Raw genomic sequence first — 17,638 nt, forward strand, 5'->3', positions numbered from 1 at the left:
AGTAGTTAAAGTAGTATATGAATTTAGCTATATGGGAATAACATTTGTTCTTGCCTATGATTTATCCAGCAGAAATAATGTTGTACTTTTAACAACTCCAGGAGCTTTTCATTCTCAATAGTATCTCTACAGTTTCAGTGTTGTGATTTTGTTCTATCTGATCTGTGTTTTGACTTTTCAGTTATCAGTTATCATTTACCATTTCAGTTTTAGGAGTGAGGAATGAAAAATTTAAATTTCTTAATAAATATAAGATGCAGTGTTATCAAACAATTTGTCCACGCAAATTTTTACCTTCAATAAGCAGCAAACATCTTTGCTACAAGGATCAATAATAACAAAATAAGGAGACAAAGTTGTATGTAAAAGATAAAGCTGTGTGATAAATGTGTTGCAAAAGAAAGTTACTTATATAACTGAGGGGAAAATGTAGAAGAATTTGGACAATACCATTTAAGTTGTTAGAATATAAAACTTAATCTAGTATCAATATTATGTAGATTCAGAGGGAGTATATATCAGCAAGTGAGCTTAGGTGACCAAGACTTTGTCATCATCACCTGGTTGAAGCAGCCCTCAGCAATGGCCTTCGCAGATGCTCTAGCTTATCCATGCCATCTGAGGCTGACCTGTCTAAATCACTACGCATTGTTTCCGCAATGTCTTTGAGTCCCATCAGACTTGGAGCTCCCTGATATGTGAGAACACTAGGGGATTTTGCAGAAATCCTCAGCCGCTCCTGCAAGAATTCAGGTGGTTTGCGGGTTTTCCCATGTACGAAGTCGATGAGGTACGCCAAACCTTGATTTGCATCATCCTGCATACCACTTAGTGTAGCCAATCTTTCATCCAATGATCCCACTGTGTAATGCAAGATTCCCAAGTCATCATGGAAATTAGTAATTGTACTTCGAACCCCAGCAACTTCATCCTTAATTGACCGTGCCAATTCATTCTGCTTGAGCATTTTGTCATCCAAATGTTGGATCCTCTGTGTCAAATGCTTCTTAGCATCAGCAATGACATCTGAGGCATGCTGCAGCTTTTTTGTCAAATCTGAAACAGCTTTTTCCATTCTACGTTTAGTGACATACATAAGATCTGAGAATGAGATTCCCTTCCACCACATGTAACCATAACCCACAACACCCAATGCAGCTGCTGGAACCACAAGTGAAGATAAGTTACTTTCTCCAGAACCCCCATTCAGTACTGTAATTGGCCTGCTTGATGTTAACTGCCGAACTTCATTTGCCAATCGACGCACCTGCGCAGCAATGGCATCAGCATATTCACCTTCACCTTCACTGTGATCGCCAGATTTTTCCCATCCCTTCACCAACAACTGTTAAAATGAAATAAAAGACCAACACATACCATTGTTTAGCTGCATTTAGCTCTCTCTCTCTCTCTCTCTCTCTCAGGTCTGCAGTCCTTTGATAGCAACAGTGACAGATAAGCAATGGAGAAAGGAGCGACTAAGAAGAAATCATCACCTCTCTCTCTGCAACAGTTCATCACTATCACCACCCCTCTTCTTGACTTGGAAAAGGTACCTACTACGTAGCTACATAACACACATTATTCAAAAGCTTTCGCTTTTCTCGTTTAATCCATTGCCCATCTTTGCATACTCGTTTTTGTGTGTAAAAATGGAATTATAACTGAATAGACTAATATGACTCAAACCCTGCAACTAAAGTTTCCAACTTTCGGAGGCCTCTCCGTATCAATTTACGATTTCAAGACCAATTTTTACTGTCCCATGTAATAGCAAGTGTTCATGGGGTGATTAGAAAAGTGGAAAAGATTATAATTTTGCATAGAATGGTTTATGTTGGGTGGTGACTTCAGAATGGATGAATGATGGGGATTCCTTTTCAAATTTTCTCCTCTGTTTTGTTTTTTTTTGGGCGCTTAGGAAGCTGAGATATCAAGCTCAATCGCCACAGGCGCATCAAGGAATTTGGATACTGCTCAAAAGAGAGGTTCCACAATCCTTAACTTGAAGTGTGTGGATGTCCAGGTTACTTGTTTTTCAGTTCATCACTTATGATCATTTTATGTATGATCTTATATTCCATTTTGTTTTCTTTCCTTTTTCATGAGAATAAATAAGGAATTTGAATTTTTTATGTTATGCCTTATTTTATAGTGTGCTATTTGAGTAATAAGTAATAATTGATGAGTAGAGTTTCAGTTGGTATTCTTATATGGTGCTTCTCTTCCTTCTTTTTCATGAATATAGACAGGGCTTATGGGAAAATCTCTGATTGAGTTCCAGTCTACAAAAGGAGATGTTCTTCCTGCACACAAGGTGAATGATTGACTTTCTTTTATCAATTACTTTGCATTTCATAAATCTCTGACCGTTATATCGTTCAACTCATATTTGAAGAAGTTATCTTTAGTACTCAGTTTTATATGAACCTATTCGATTGTTCACATTTCTCGGTCTTTAAGTAATTTTCTATATGTTACATTTTCTTCCGCCTTCTGTTATTGACAGTAGAAATACTTTCTTCAATTATTTTGAGACTTGTATGTGGCAAAAAAGGTTACCCCAAATTACTGATAAGACAGTTTTCTTATGTATTTGATCAATATTGTTATACTCTCAGGAGTTAATGAAGTCTTATTTTTGCAGTTTAGTACTCACGACGTCGTCGTTTTAAAACTCAACAAGGCTGATGTAGGTTCTCCTGCTCTTGGACAAGGTGTTGTTTATAGATTAAAGGTAATTCTTAAGTCTCTGATTCAATTTATGGAAAGAAAATTGCCCATGCTGTTAGCTACAGGTGATCATAGCATTGGACACAACTTTGACTTGCTGGTTTGATACTAACAGGACTCATCAATAACTGTTGCTTTTGATGACATACCTGAAGATGGTTTAAACAGTCCCCTAAGGCTGGAAAAAGTTGCAAATGAGGTATGCTGATAAGTTCACCTTGTTATCTCTTCTTATCTAGAATGCCTTTGCAGATTGGTTATAAATAGTAGCATTGCTAGACTGGCATTTTGTTTTCCATGATGTGTTGTAACACTCAATTGGTGTTTACTAATGTCAATCAGAAAAAAAATAGTTATTCATCTATGTTTGTTAGTTACCATGTGAATTTTTAATATATTTTAGTTAAGGTTTCCATAAAATATATGAATGGGACAATATATGAAAATTTTGCTCTTCTTTTTTAGTTAATCATTATCTGGTGTAAGCACACACTTTATCACTTTGCTTAAAACTTTTCTACTTTTTTCTATTGAAAAATATTTTATCTGTTCTTCATCTCATTTTCTTGCTTCTGAGTTCTTGTATGCTGTAAATATTCATTACTCATGCCTCATGCAGGTGACATATCGCAGGATGAAAGATGCATTAGTACAGTTGAGTAAAGGAGTGCATAAGGGTCCAGCTGCTGATCTAATTCCGGTCTTATTTGGGGAGAGGTCGCCAACAATGTCCAAGAAGGATGTTTCCTTCACTCCTTTTAATACCAAACTTGATCACTCTCAGGTGCATAACCTATTTTCTTGTATGGCTTTTTTTTTTAAATAACTTATTCATGACTCTTCTGCACTTTCTGTAAATTATTTTCATTCAATGTATTATTTAATTTTTGTTGGTGCATGCCTTTGTAGTTATAATAAAGCACGTGTATTTACTAGTTATAGCTATCTAATGCCTATTGCTATCGATAGATCGATCCTCTTCCTCTTGAATGCCCAATGGGTTAGGGACTTAGTTGCAAAAATGTTTTCAACTTAAGAACACTAACACTCAGTACTATAGTAGTATGTGTAGAACAAATACAATCAAGAACGACGTAATTGGATTTATTTTGCTAATTAATCATTTGAGTGAAGAAGCCTTCCCATTTAATAATAATGGTTTTTCTGTGGTATTTCATCATTTTAGCTTTGCATATCCGCCTTGTGATCACAAACTTATGTATTTTAATTTCTGGTTTTTATCTGCAAAGAAAGGTGCAATTTCAAAAGCCCTATCTTCGAAGAATGTGTTTTTGCTACATGGACCTCCTGGAACTGGGAAAACTACAACAGTGGTGGAAATTATATTACAAGAAGTTAAACGTGGATCAAAGATTCTTGCTTGTGCTGCCTCAAACATTGCTGTTGATAACATTGTTGAGCGGCTAGTTCCACATAGGTATAGTTATTTATCCTTTTGGCATTACAATAGTCGGTATCAATCTAATTGGAGTCTAGCACTAACAGCTTTTACATGACAACATTGATTGATGAAATTATGTATAAAACAGGGTGAGAGTAGGTCATCCTGCACGCTTATTGCCTCAAGTACTGGACAGTGCACTGGATGCTCAGGTACATTATGATGACTTGTTATCCCTCTTTCTTCTATAATACCACTCTACAAAAAGAAGAATTGATTATAAACAAGAAGAATTCACGAAGAGAAGAGATGTACATAAGAACAATAATGGGTTCTTGTAGGGCTACAAAATAGAAGCAAATAATCATCTTTAGAGTCACTCTTCGAATCCTCCTCCTAAAATATTAACTGATGAATTGGTATCATGGTATTCTTTTGGTATTTATGCTTCAGTATAATCGACTTTTATATCCTTTGTTCTTTAATTTCTTGTTAGGTACTACGAGGAGATAATAGTGGCCTTGCAAATGACATTCGAAAAGAAATGAAGGTAAAGTCTTAGAGTAGAAGTTAAAGAACTGATTTATTATCATTTGCCAAAGTTAATGGTGATCATCTAGCTGACACTCAAAAGAACCTCTTTTTTTCATTCAGATTTCATAATTGATGACACTATCAACTTCGTGTATCATAACTAGATATAATTACAACAACCAACCCTGAAGAGAAAGCTATGAATGGAAAAGATAATATATATGAATATAATTTTGCACTAAATATGATGTGTTTCTTTCAGGCATTGAATGGAAAGCTATTGAAAACCAAAGACAAAAGTACAAGGAGAGACATACAAAGGGAACTTAGGACTCTATCCAAGGAAGAGCGCAAAAGGCAGCAGCTTGCTGTAACAGACGTACTTAAAACTGCAGATGTAATATTGACTACTCTGATTGGGGCCTATTCTAAGAAACTCGACAATATGTCATTTGATTTGGTAATTATTGATGAAGCTGCTCAAGCACTTGAAATTGCATGTTGGATTCCTCTGTTGAAGGTAATGTTCATTGGCATTTGAACTATATTTTGATGTTGTTCTCAACATTAAATATTTCTTTGAACTGCAGAAAACTAATGCTTGTCTCTAAACATAGACCTGATCAGCATTAAAATACAGTTTTATAATCATACAAGCCTAATGTCATCTTGACTATACTGAATTAAATGGAGTTCAATGTTTTAGGGCTCAAGATGTATCCTCGCAGGGGACCATCTTCAACTTCCTCCAACCATTCAAAGTGTTGAAGCTGAGAAGAAAGGTTTAGGAAGAACCCTCTTTGAACGACTTGCAGAAATATATGGAGACGAGGTCACATCTATGCTTACAGTCCAGTACCGTATGAATGAACTCATCATGGATTGGTCTTCTAAAGAACTTTACAACAGCAAGGTGCTCCTTATCGTCTTCATATCGGATCACTATTCTAAATATTTTATTAACTCTTCATGCAATGTTATTCTGTGATGACAGATCGAGGCTCATGCTAGTGTTGCTGCACATACGCTACATGATCTTGACAATGTGAAGAAGACATCATCAACTGAACCAACTCTTCTTCTCATAGACATTGCTGGGTATGTGGGACTATTTCATATATTGAAAAATTTATGTCCTTAGAACTGCTTGATTAGCCGGAATATGTGGAACAAAGACATGACATTCTCTTGTTAATGAAACTTTGCATACCAACATTCTAATTTTTTTTTTTAAATTTTGAATGATCTATACTAAGTGATTGGTAGAAACAGTTTTCGCTAGCCAGTCAAGAATTTCAATATTTGAAAAAATTGCATCACTAAAGCATGGAACAATCATTATATTTCATAATTTACATAGATTTCCTGGGAATTTACATAAGCCTGCAAAGTTGTTACAAATTCAAACGGTGTGTAATCAGTTGCTTGTATTGATGAAATTCAGATGTGATATGGAAGAAAAGAAAGATGAAGAAGATAGCACTCTTAATGAAGGTGAAGCTGAGGTTGCTATCGTTCATGCCAAGAGACTCGTTCAAAGTGGTGTGCCTCCTTCTGATATTGGAATTATTACCCCATATGCTGCCCAGGTATGAGATTTTTTTGCGTGAAACATTGATACAAATGTTAAACAGCGTGTTTCATGTGCTAGTGTTTTTCTAACTTGTAGTAACCATTATGGCAGGTTGTTTTGCTCAAGATGTTGAGAAACAATGAGAATCAGCTGAAGGATGTCGAAATCTCAACAGTTGATGGGTTTCAGGGAAGGGAGAAGGAAGCCATTATTATATCCATGGTCCGATCCAACTCAAAAAAGGAGGTATTTGTAACAAGGCTGCTATTTCCTTCTATATAGTATTTGGTTGACAAATTTTCTTGGCATAAAGTATAAGAGAAGAAACTTGGGATTTATGTTTCAGGTGGGCTTTCTGAGTGATCGCCGGCGTATGAATGTGGCTGTGACACGGGCACGAAGGCAATGCTGTCTTGTCTGCGACACCGAGACAGTCAGTAGTGATGCATTTCTGAAGCGGTTGATAGAGTATTTTGAAGAGCATGGCGAGTATCAGAGTGCATCCGAATACCAGAACGAGTAGGCTGAATTCTCAAGGTTAATGTTGCTATTGCTGCTGTCTTCAGAACTATTGGTTGTTTTGATGATGTTGCTAGTAGATCTATGAAGGTTTTCTCAATCCAAGTCATGTATGAACTTTCCCAGAAACTCATACTTCCAGAATATTAAGTTTTGTTACAATAATTATTATGCTAAGCATGGTCAAGTTGCTGATTTTGACTCGATTGGTGAATTTGACAGGGAGTGTAAGACAAAAGCAAGGGTTAACATGAATTGTCAAAAAGCTGCTAATTAATGTGTCTGATGAATGGAAAATGGGAGAGTCAAGGTGCAATTTTTGGATAAATCTTTCATCTCTACTTTTCATACACATTACAGTGTTAATGCTTATATAGGTTGGTCATTTCCCAAAGCTTGAGCAATTATAGGAGATAAAACACTAGAGACTTGTCAGAATTCTTGCATATTATTTATTTTCATAAATCATTCATACTACTGTTATGCTTGTCTTATTTTATGTGATTTTGTTTTTTCTTCTGACTTATAACCTATCTAGTGAGTTGTTGAACTTGATATACCGATAATCGTCGTTTTCCTCTGTGAACTACTTTGCCAGAGCAAAACATAAGATTGAAAGAACAATGTTAGAACTTAACACTCCCAAAAATGCTAAAAGTAAGTCAACTCATAATATTACTACTTGTAGACTGATATTATTATTTAGTTATCTCTATTATCATAAGCTTCTTAGTTCTTTCACACACTGGTAGTCTTCTATTCTAAGCTACTTCCTACTCTTACATTGCTACCAACAGATTGAAACTCAGCAAGCATAAGACAAAACAGGAATAGACTGGAGAGTAGCAGTAGAACCAAAACCATCCTATCTATGCTTAGGCCGATATGCTAAGTACTCGCTTATCTAACTAGATCTCGACGCTATAAAGGATAGAGTAGTTCTCTTTTTCGAAAGCCAGGTAAGTTTCTTAGAAGTTCCAGATGGAAGAATAGAAATCGAGCTCATAATTTGTTTCATGTGCTTCCAACTGGGTGGATTCAGCTTCTGGAAAATCTGCAATTCCATGCATGCCAATCAGTTCCTCCCAGTTAACACTGTTGTCAGAAAACAGGCCTAGTTGAGCATAGTCATCGCACGATGCAGCTTCAGGCACTGTCGAACTCCCCGAACTATCGGTTCTTTCTTCCTGTATTTCTGCTTTCAGTATACCCATCTGCTGAAGAAACTCATGAAGGTCTATCTGTGGCTTCTCGTGAAGATCTCCAAGCATCGCCTCTGATGATGCTCGAGTGTTTTTCTCCTCTGGAGGATCTTCTTCTGCATCAACTTTGCTTTCTTTTACACTCTGAGTTTCACCCTTTGGATCATTGGATGAACTAGGAGATTGATTCACAACCCCATTCTGCTTAAACTGCTGAAGCCTCTGATGGATTAGATGAACACTAGGTTGAGCATTCACATTGAGTAGTCCACAAGAAGGGAACATTGAAATGAAGTTCTTGGATGGCATCCATTTGAATTTCCCAGATTTGATGGGAAAGTTGGAGCTCGGTTTCAGGTGGGGAAGGTTAAGATACGCATCCGGTCCATAGAGCCTCCGCGCAGCCTCGTCGTAAGCCATGGCAGCTTCTTCGGCCGTGGCAAAAGAACCAAGCCAGAGCCTGGTTCTCTTCTTTGGCTCTCTGATCTCTGCAACCCATTTCCCCCAAGTCCTTTGGCGAACACCTCGATACTCACACGAAGCGTTCTGGGGGCCGCCTTTCCCTCTTGTTGGACCCTTCTTCCATGGCTTCAAGGGGGATTTCTTGGTAGTATCCATGGTTGATGTTGAGAGAGTGTGGTGAGTGTTAGAGTGAGTGGTTGGTTATGCATGTTGGTGCATGCAAGGCGCGGAATATGTAGGAGCAAGAATGGAGTTCGGTATAAATGTTTTCACGTTTGCAAAAAAAAAAGAAAGAAAAGGTAGCATGTGACCGTTACCTAGTGAATTCTCATTGTTTCAAATCTCATTTTTTTGTTAATCTAACGAAAAAAATCTTCACTTATCACGTATAATTAAATCATAACAAGTTAAATGGTTGCGAATTCGGTCAACACTGGTTACTATATTGTATGAAATTTTCTTGTATACTTAAAAAGAATTTGGTGACATATATATTATGCAGCGTTGACTTGAGTTATAGGTTTTTGTCTGTGTCTTCAAAACACGGGTTATATAATTTATACTTTTTGTTTACTACGCTCAAGACACTTCGAATCTATGACAAGCGAGATACCGAAATGATAAGGCAAAACAAAGGATAATAAGGCGACTTGCTTCAAAATGTTTTACACGAAAATAATACCAATAAACATATGTTAAATTATTTAACGATTTTTAGTTATTATTTTTATATAAAAATATTTTTATCTGAAGTAGCAAGTCACCTTAAAGTAATAAAAAAAACAGTTAAATAACATTTTTTTGGAGTGTTCACAGTATTTTTTAGCTTAATAGACTGAGGACTATTTTTAGGGGTGAGTACGGGTCGGTTTGGTTCGGATTCAAGGTGAAATTAGAATCGAACCAATTAAAATATAATTGGTTCGGTTTGGTTTGAATTTGTATTTTTTTGTGCATGTACCCAAATCAAACCAAATCGATTAAGAATAGATTGGTTTGGTTCGGGTAATTGAGTACCCGATGACTTTAAAATTCATAAAAAACTAAATTTTTATCTTAAAAATTCAACAAGTACAATAAATATATAACATTAATATAAATAATCTAATCATGTTAAACACCAAATACATTAAAAACTAAAATCATTAAAATTCAAACATATTAATAGTGAATAATCTCACTAAAAGCCACTAAAAGTCATACACATTTTTATTTTTTTTATTTAATTAATATATAATCGGGTTTACGGGTTGGTTCGGATTCCGCACCTTCAGAACCAATACCCAAACCAATCACTAACAAAGGTCATTGGTTTGGTTCGGGTTGAACCCGATTACCCGTTGATTCCAGAACCAATTTAATTAGTTCGGTTCAGGTTCGGACAGGTAATCGGGTACCCGCTACCCGTGCTCACCCCTAACTATTTTGTCGCGGAGTTCTATTTAAGAGTTTGTTATTGACTAATGAATTACTGCATGCACAAAATGAAATTCGAATACCAACACTTACTTAAACAGACTAATAAACTAATTACTAGATCAACCCAACTTAGTTTAAATAGCATATTTTAAAAATTCAAAAGGTAAACAGCATGAGGTAAATTAATATAGTAATTTTTTTTAATTCCATGTTTAACATATATAGGAGAACTCTAAAAATGAGTGTAATGAAACAATGCCACGGCAGAAAATATTAAGAGTAAGATAAATTTTGTCTTTTATGATATCAAATTATCAATTTTTGTTTTGGCAGTCACGGGTCCAGCATTATGTGGAGCTTGGATAGCATTGCCACTTTGCCACGATGGCCCGTTCAATAAATAAAAAAGAGAAAAAAATAAATAGACTGATGAAAATATTTAAATATCCTAAAATATTTTCCCTATTTTAATAGAGATAATAACTCATAACTCTATTTGAGAATAGTATTAAGAGTATTTCAGCAATTTTTTTTTTCTTTAAACCAAAGTGTTAGTTAAACTAGTAACATCTAGCGTTTGGTTGAGAGACAGAGACTGAAAGACTGAGACTGATAGAGACTGAGAGATAGAGATTGAAATAAATCTCAGTATTCTGTTTGGTGTAAAGTAGGAGACATAAATTAAAACAAGAATAAAATTCTAATTTAATTTGTATAAAAAGTAAAATTGGAATTAATTAATTGAAATAAGGATATTTTAGGTATAAAATGTTATTAAAATTTCAGTCTCCATCTCTAAAAATCTTAGTCTCCTATGTCCCTACTTTCTGGAGGTACTGAAATACTGAAATTTTAAGGACAGAGACAGAAAATTTAATACCAGTCTTTAAACCAACAAACATGATACTGAGTTTCAGTCTCACAGTCTCTATCTCAGTACCTCAAAACAAACGCTAAGTAATTATGAAAATGGTGATATTAGAGGGCACAATAAGCATGCATGTCAATAGGTAAGTGAAGGTGGTAGTGTGTGATACAAGATCCAAGAGGAAGAATTGAATGATGTTGAGGTGGGTGATTGATTACAATATTATATCCAAAGAGAGTGGTTTGAATGAAGTGTCTTGACACTTTCTTGGATTCTATTTCCATAAATAAGAGTTGAATTTGATCCTCAAACAACTCACGAGCTATATATATTCACATGTTGTGTTCTCATACACAGCCTGATTCTCGAGACTCAACTTCACCTTTATCCCATTCCCATGTTCTGCTCTTCTTCCTCTTCATACATATCATGCATTAACTATCAGAATGTTGATCAACTCAGTCTCACAATGCATTCTAATTAACGGAATACTTGAGTTTGTGATATGGACCAAGATACTTATTCTGTGGAAAGTTAATAAATTATAGAAGAATAAATATCCGAATTGGTTTTTAAGGAATTTTAAATCGGACATTTTAGTCTCCAACAAATTTTTAAGACTTACTCTGAAGTCTTAATGAAAATATTGGTCTCTCGTCGCTTTAAATCAAAATTTTAATGTGTTGGACAAATTCTAAATACCAACAAATTTTATTATAAGACAATTAGGTTTCAAAAGAAATCACTTTTAAATAAATTATTTTCTCATCAAAACAAATAAAAAACTGGTCTATCTGACGAAATTAATTTTAAAGGATTTTCAGATAATGAAAATTTATTTGATCTAGAATTTTTTTTAATGACTAATTTGGGTGTTTATTTATTATGAGTATAGAACTTGCTTATAGAGAGATATAGTCTCTATCTATGAATTCTATTGTACTTTAACCGATTAGGTTGATTATGAGAGTGTAAGTATAATTTTCACCAACTAATCTTTTTACTTGCAATACTTCAATTCTTGATATTATTTAAGAAATATAAATATTTAATTATTTTAATGAAGTCAATGTTGATAAGTTGTGTTAAGCACATTACATTTGCATATTTAATTAAGGAATAGATCAATAAAATATACCATCAGCAATCTTAAAATAAAATCTACAAAATTAGAAGAACATAATGCAAACCAAATAAGCAATGGAAGGAGGATATATTGGTTTCAGTTGGATCTAAAACTCAAAAACAAAAAGGACATTATCAAAATACTGAAAATAGTGCTTAGGCTTGGACCTTACAATATATATAGAAGATAGTATTTAACTTTCAACTACTGGAAGAGTGCTACAAAAAATGAAAGAATTATACTTACAAAGATGAACAACTATACTAATATTAAAAGATTAAGCCAATTCCATCAAAAAATAAAAGCAGCCTGGTCATTTCAATTTTGGGCGAGTTCTATGCAGGCTTTTCCCTTTATCCTTCGGCTTGTGTAGTGTGTTTCTTCCAAGGAATTATTGGGTCACAACCAAACTTAAGCAATCCCTCCTGCATAGAGAAAGCAAGCAACTTAATAAACAGATGAACATATGTAAAGTAGAAATATTACATGCAACTGCAGGGCTCATGATGGAAAGAATACAAATGAGGAATCAACTTGTTTAACCATCCAAATCTAATAAAGTATTTGAATGCTCTAAACACAGAACAGTGGAAGCAAGGGACCAATGAACAATGCTCACCAAAGACAAGTGATTGTTCTTCTTGTTGCCCATAATATTCACTTTTCTACTAGAGGAACATTTTTAGCTTGTCATTTAAGCCTTTCTTTCAATTGCATGATGATCTGCACATGATTCATAGGCTTGTTGCTGATTTCTTCCAATTTTAAAACTATTGATGTGATGCTCACATAGATGAGCTCCGTAATTTGTCTACGGAACCTGGTAACACAATTTCTACTCTTTTGATCACAGATATGCTCATGTATAATTTTTTTCTAGAAGGACTATGTTCTTTTCTATTAACTTCATGAAGTTGTATTATGGATTATGATACCTTATATCCTTATAAAAGATGCAAGTTCTTTTCTTGCCAAGGAAGCCTTTTTCTTTGCTTCAACACATCTTGAAATAGCCTGATAATATACACAAAATGGGCACAAAAAGTTTCCTTCTGCATCAATCTGACAAGTAGTTAGGCAGCTTTCATGAACCATAATTGGACAAGTAGTTTTTCTACAAACAAGCAATTTACCGCCTTCTTTACACTTCATACAACATTATTTTCTGCCAGCCTAGTACTTGTTGAGATATCATGTCCAGAAGTGCAGTGAGAGCTCAATAATTCGCATCACTTAATATCACTGCCCCACCAGCTTTATCATCTGCAGCATTAGGTTCCTTCCCTTGAGCACCTGTTTTTCTTTTAGATTGCAATTCATGAATTACATTGAGTGCCTTATGTGCAGTATTGTCTCCGTTTTCAGGAATAACTTCGTTTGTGAATTGTGAGCAGAACTTTTGTTTTAACTGGTTCATCTTTTTGTTGCTGACAGTATTCAATGTCAGATGTATGCTTCATACTGATTGAAGCTTGTGGCTCACCATGAGAGACTTCATTCTGGTTACTGGATTTACACCGAATGGAAGCAAGGTGCTGATCATGACTACCCTCTTCAGACACCACTCCCAGATTTTCCCGGACATCCTTGTCGGTATGATTTTCTATTACCTGTTTTCCATGGGGAGGGACTGACTTCTCTTTGTTGGAATCAACATTTAAAAGTGAATTACATCTACTCTTCTTTACATTTACTTCATCACATTCACTAATATCAACTTGCTTTCCGAGTTGGTATCTCATCACATGCTCATCAGCCGACTCAGCCCTGTTCCTCTTGCTGGGTATAATCTTATCAAGTAAAGACTCTTTCGATGATTCATTCACCTTCTCTAAAATTGCAAACATTGGGTTCTCTTTTGCTCCCATGTTTTCACAATAATTGTGATTCCCATTATCTCTTTTCCTAAGATCATCGCGGACGTTGTCATTGACATGCACTGTATTCTCATTCTGATGTAGCAATCCACTAATGTCTCTTAAATGATCGGCATATGGATGAGTACCTGCAGTGATTGATTCTTTTAGCTATTTGACAAGAAAGAAGGGAAACCAACCAATAAGAATGGTAAAAAAAGAAAAAATGTATTAAACTCATAAGCGAAAACAACAGAAACACATTCTTATTTTCTTAAGTAACTTTGAATCACCTGCTGTAAGTCACATTTGATAGTGCCTCTTTTATGCATAATAAATTGGAAAACATTCCATTTCAAAAGCTTAGCTCAATCCATTTCTAAATTGGGTAATGGTATCTGATTTTGTTTTCCCAAAAGAAATAGTCCATTAATTAGCATAATGATAAAGCTATCATCATAAAACATATCCAACAAAATAATTAACTAGTAAACAAATTGCTTTACACAATTTTACCTCATCCAGTATTTTTTGGAGGACATCTTCACAACTGCTAGAAAAATCAACCGAACTCTTGAATCCAGGCCAGCTGATGTAGCTTCATCACAACCAACTCTATGAGCAGAATCGAAAATTTCCTCCAAACATCTAAGAGCAATCAATTCCCTTGTCTTTCCACAAAAATCAGCTCGCGCAACAGGGGCCGCACGAATCAAAGCTGGCGAACAAAAAGAAAAGAAACACAATCATGAATCATCAATTTTCAGAATCCAAAACAAAAAGAAGCTCCTAAAATAAGGATGGCTAGCCAAGTCAAGTGAGCTGTTTCAGTTTACATTTTGAATTTATATTCATATCATTTCATAATCAAAAGTAAATCATCATTGTCTTGACAAAATTCAAAAGCAGTAATTAAGATGAAGAAAAAAAAAAGAAATCAGTAAAACTATCATTATACTGAAGAAACAGTTCAAGTGTTACAATTAGTTACATCTTTTTTTATTCCAATTGCAGTAACTGTATCAAGAAACCGAGTCCTCAACGAAATTTAGTAGCGCAAGCAAAAAAAAAGTTAATAAAATCGAGTAATTTAAAAAAAAAAAATCTAGTGAGAAAGAAAAAGAACGTACTTGAGAATCGATAGATGCGGAGGTTTAAGTGGTGCTGAAATCTTCAAGAGAAAGAGAATGAGAAGGAGAAGAAGCCATCGATGATTCCATCAACTAGTTTAACCCAATTTTCTGAAAACCGGTTCGAACCTGCCGGTCGAACCGGTTGAACCGCAAACCGATGAAAATTACGGTTCGGTTATATTTTAAAGCCAAAAAAAATGAAAACCAACCTAAAAAAGCCAAAACGCACCCGTTTAGCATTATGATTCACTAACCAGTAACCTCCCTAACCCTTACCAACCCTCACTCACTCCAGATCTCCAACGGTGCATCAGCAGTAGCACACACTCCCTCCGTCGTCCCTCTCATCACCCTCAAGCTGGCCGTTTCTCTCAACGCCGGTGAGATCAGTCCCTCCCTTTCGTTCAACCGCCGGACTGGTCTTGATGCCATCGCAAGTTCGGGCTTCGAAGCTCACTCAGTCCCTCATTTCTGTTCGTGCAGCTAACGTCTCAGACTCTCAGCAGTGGAGCCTCCTGCCTCCGTCACGAAGCTCTCTTCCACAGTCCTCGGCGCCATCTCTATTCTTCCGTCGCAAGCTCTGTTCCTGCCTCTGTCGTCAGCTCTATTCTATGCTTCATTGCTTCTAACCAAGGTTCTGAAAACTGGACCGGACTGGCCAATTTAACCGCAAATCAGTCACCTGGTCGATCCAGTTGAGCCTCAAAACCGTCCTATAAAAAATCGGTTGAATCAGTGGTTAACCGGTGAACCAAACGAACCGGTCGGGTTTTTAATGGCACCGGTTTTTTATTGTTGGTCTGAAACAACGCCGTTTTGACGCGTTAAAAAAAAATGAAAACCCATTACTGAACATCTAAACCCACGTAGCCCCAGCCCCATTTGTTCAGTCCCTCACCTCACCACACCTCATCCCTAATTCCTCTTCCAATCTTCCTCCAACTCCAACGAAGAGCAGCCGCCACCCAGCCACCATCACCGCTATCCACTCCTCACCGTGGGTCGTCGGTGCTTCTCCCCTCCTCGCCCTGCTCCTCATCGTTTCTGGCTGTCACTTCTTCTCTGCTTCCCGTTAGTCTTCCCGTTGCTGCCTCTTCGCTCCGCACCGTCTCCCGTCATCGTTGCATACGTTGCTTCTCCTTGCCGTCGTCGTCTCTCAAAGATCTGCTTGGAGCTGTTGGCGTCGCAGTCTCCGTCATCGTCGTCTTCGAGCCCTCTCACTCCTTCTCTTTCTGTCCGAGCTGAATTTCCTTCCTCCCTGGCCGTCACTTCCCTTCCTCCCTCATTGCCAGTAAGCGCTGCTCCTTCAATTTATGGTGTTGCTGATTTTCTAAAATAATGGTTGATGGTTAATTTGAATGATTCTGTTAAATTTTTTTTTGTTGAGTTAATTTTGTTGATGGAATTCTGAGTTGGGGTTGATGGTTGATTTTAACAGTGCTTGTTAATTTTGTTAATTTTGTGTTCTGAGTTGGGGGTTGTTGTTGATGTGATTCTGAATTTAATTTGGATGCTCAGTATGAATTCTTTGTTTAGTTTTTCTATTTTTGGATTTTCTGATTTTGGATGCTGAGTTCTCTGTGTTTGGATTCGAGTTTTTATTGTTGAATACTTGATTAGAAGTTTTTGTTAAAATTTTTTGTGATTCTAAATTCTTTGTTGCTGGTGGGTTGAGTTTCTATGTAAGTTTGTTATTCTGAATTTTTTTTGTGATTCTTGAATATGATCTTTGGGTTCTGGCCTCCAAAAGCAAGAAGTGTATGTTGTTGCCAAGGCTGTGATTAGAGGTAAAGGAATTGCTTTGAGATGATGAACCTGGATAGGAGAATTATGTAGCACCAGTTTATTGTTGTGCAAGAAGTCAGAGAGAGTGAAAGAGAATTTGAGAATGAAAAAAGAAATTGATTTAATTATGATTTGTAGGTCTCTTTTACACTGAAATATACAAATATTTATAATAAGTTGCTTTAGTTTCTATAATATCTACATGTATATTAAATTTTAATAATTTTATTATATATTTAATTAAAACGGTTCAACTACGGTTCCACACCGGTTGAACCATTGAACCGGTCACTTGACTGGTTCGGTTCTTGCAACCTTGCTTCTAGCTTCTAGGTATTTTTTTTAACAATAATTGCTGAATAATTTGTGAACTTATGGGGTAAATAATTGTTAATTAATCTGTGAATTACTAGGTTGAATAATTGTTGAATAATTGTTCATTGTTCCGAAAGTCCAAAGAAATAAGAAGCTTCTAGGTATTTTTTTTAACAATAATTGCTGAATAATTTGTGAACTTATGGGGTAAATAATTGTTAATTAATCTGTGAATTACTAGGTTGAATAATTGTTGAATAATTGTTCATTGTTCCGAAAGTCCAAAGAAATAAGAAGCGGCGAAACAAAACGATGTCGTACGACGACGTTGAGATCGAGGACATGGAGTGGAACAAGGAGCTTCAGGCGTACACGTACCCTTGCCCCTGCGGCGACCTCTTTCAGATCACCAAGGACGATTTGAAACTCGGCGAGGAAATCGCTCGCTGCCCTAGCTGCTCCCTCTACATCACCGTCATCTACAACATCGAAGATTTCTCCGATCACAATCGCAGCAACAAACCTCTCCAACCTTCAAATCCCCAATCCCTCACCGTTGCTTGAATTTTCAGGTTACTATCCCTGTTTCCTCATATCGATTTTCCTTTCTGTTGCCGCTCAGCTTAATTGCACTATTTTTTGCACTAATCTGAGTGTTTACTTTATGTATCAACTTTTCTTTCTTTTTTTCTTTGTAATAATTTGTTGAGT

General features: G+C 36.0%; 3 protein-coding genes and 2 long non-coding RNA genes across 6 annotated transcripts; 2 read left to right on the forward strand and 3 right to left on the reverse strand.

Moving 5' to 3' along the window:
• Window positions 288–1,348, reverse strand: LOC107646279 (the record flags this gene model as incomplete). Its single annotated transcript, XM_016350473.2, has 1 exon — window positions 288–1,348. A coding segment is annotated over one exon (792 nt), but the record flags the coding sequence as incomplete, so codon positions are not given.
• Window positions 1,360–7,287, forward strand: LOC107645455 (DNA-binding protein SMUBP-2). The gene is made up of 16 exons (XM_016349484.2): window positions 1,360–1,552; window positions 1,922–2,026; window positions 2,249–2,317; window positions 2,648–2,737; window positions 2,849–2,932; window positions 3,353–3,517; window positions 3,984–4,171; window positions 4,284–4,347; window positions 4,632–4,685; window positions 4,932–5,189; window positions 5,376–5,582; window positions 5,664–5,767; window positions 6,114–6,258; window positions 6,354–6,488; window positions 6,589–6,871; window positions 6,984–7,287. The coding sequence occupies exons 1-15, from the start codon at window positions 1,463–1,465 to the stop codon at window positions 6,763–6,765; spliced, it is 1,935 nt and encodes a 644-aa protein (XP_016204970.1). The 5' UTR covers window positions 1,360–1,462; the 3' UTR covers window positions 6,766–6,871; window positions 6,984–7,287.
• On the reverse strand, window positions 7,457–8,911 carry LOC107645454 (dehydration-responsive element-binding protein 2F). Its single transcript, XM_016349483.2, has one exon. It carries the CDS (start codon window positions 8,579–8,581, stop codon window positions 7,730–7,732), a length of 852 nt encoding a protein of 283 aa, XP_016204969.1. The 5' UTR covers window positions 8,582–8,911; the 3' UTR covers window positions 7,457–7,729.
• On the reverse strand, window positions 11,896–14,965 carry LOC107645458. Of its 2 annotated transcripts, XR_002348166.1 has the most exons (5): window positions 14,825–14,965; window positions 14,211–14,412; window positions 13,988–14,092; window positions 12,458–13,843; window positions 11,896–12,263 (listed from the first exon to the last, which is right to left on the reverse strand). It is a non-coding gene; the product is annotated as an uncharacterized LOC107645458 (long non-coding RNA). The 2 variants fall into 2 exon arrangements; XR_001621462.2 differs by lacking the exon at window positions 13,988–14,092.
• On the forward strand, window positions 15,677–17,184 carry LOC110263103. The gene is made up of 3 exons (XR_002348167.1): window positions 15,677–16,118; window positions 17,026–17,088; window positions 17,169–17,184. It is a non-coding gene; the product is annotated as an uncharacterized LOC110263103 (long non-coding RNA).

Source organism: Arachis ipaensis, chromosome B06, assembly GCF_000816755.2.
Source record: "Arachis ipaensis cultivar K30076 chromosome B06, Araip1.1, whole genome shotgun sequence".
NCBI classification, from domain to species: domain Eukaryota; kingdom Viridiplantae; phylum Streptophyta; class Magnoliopsida; order Fabales; family Fabaceae; genus Arachis; species Arachis ipaensis.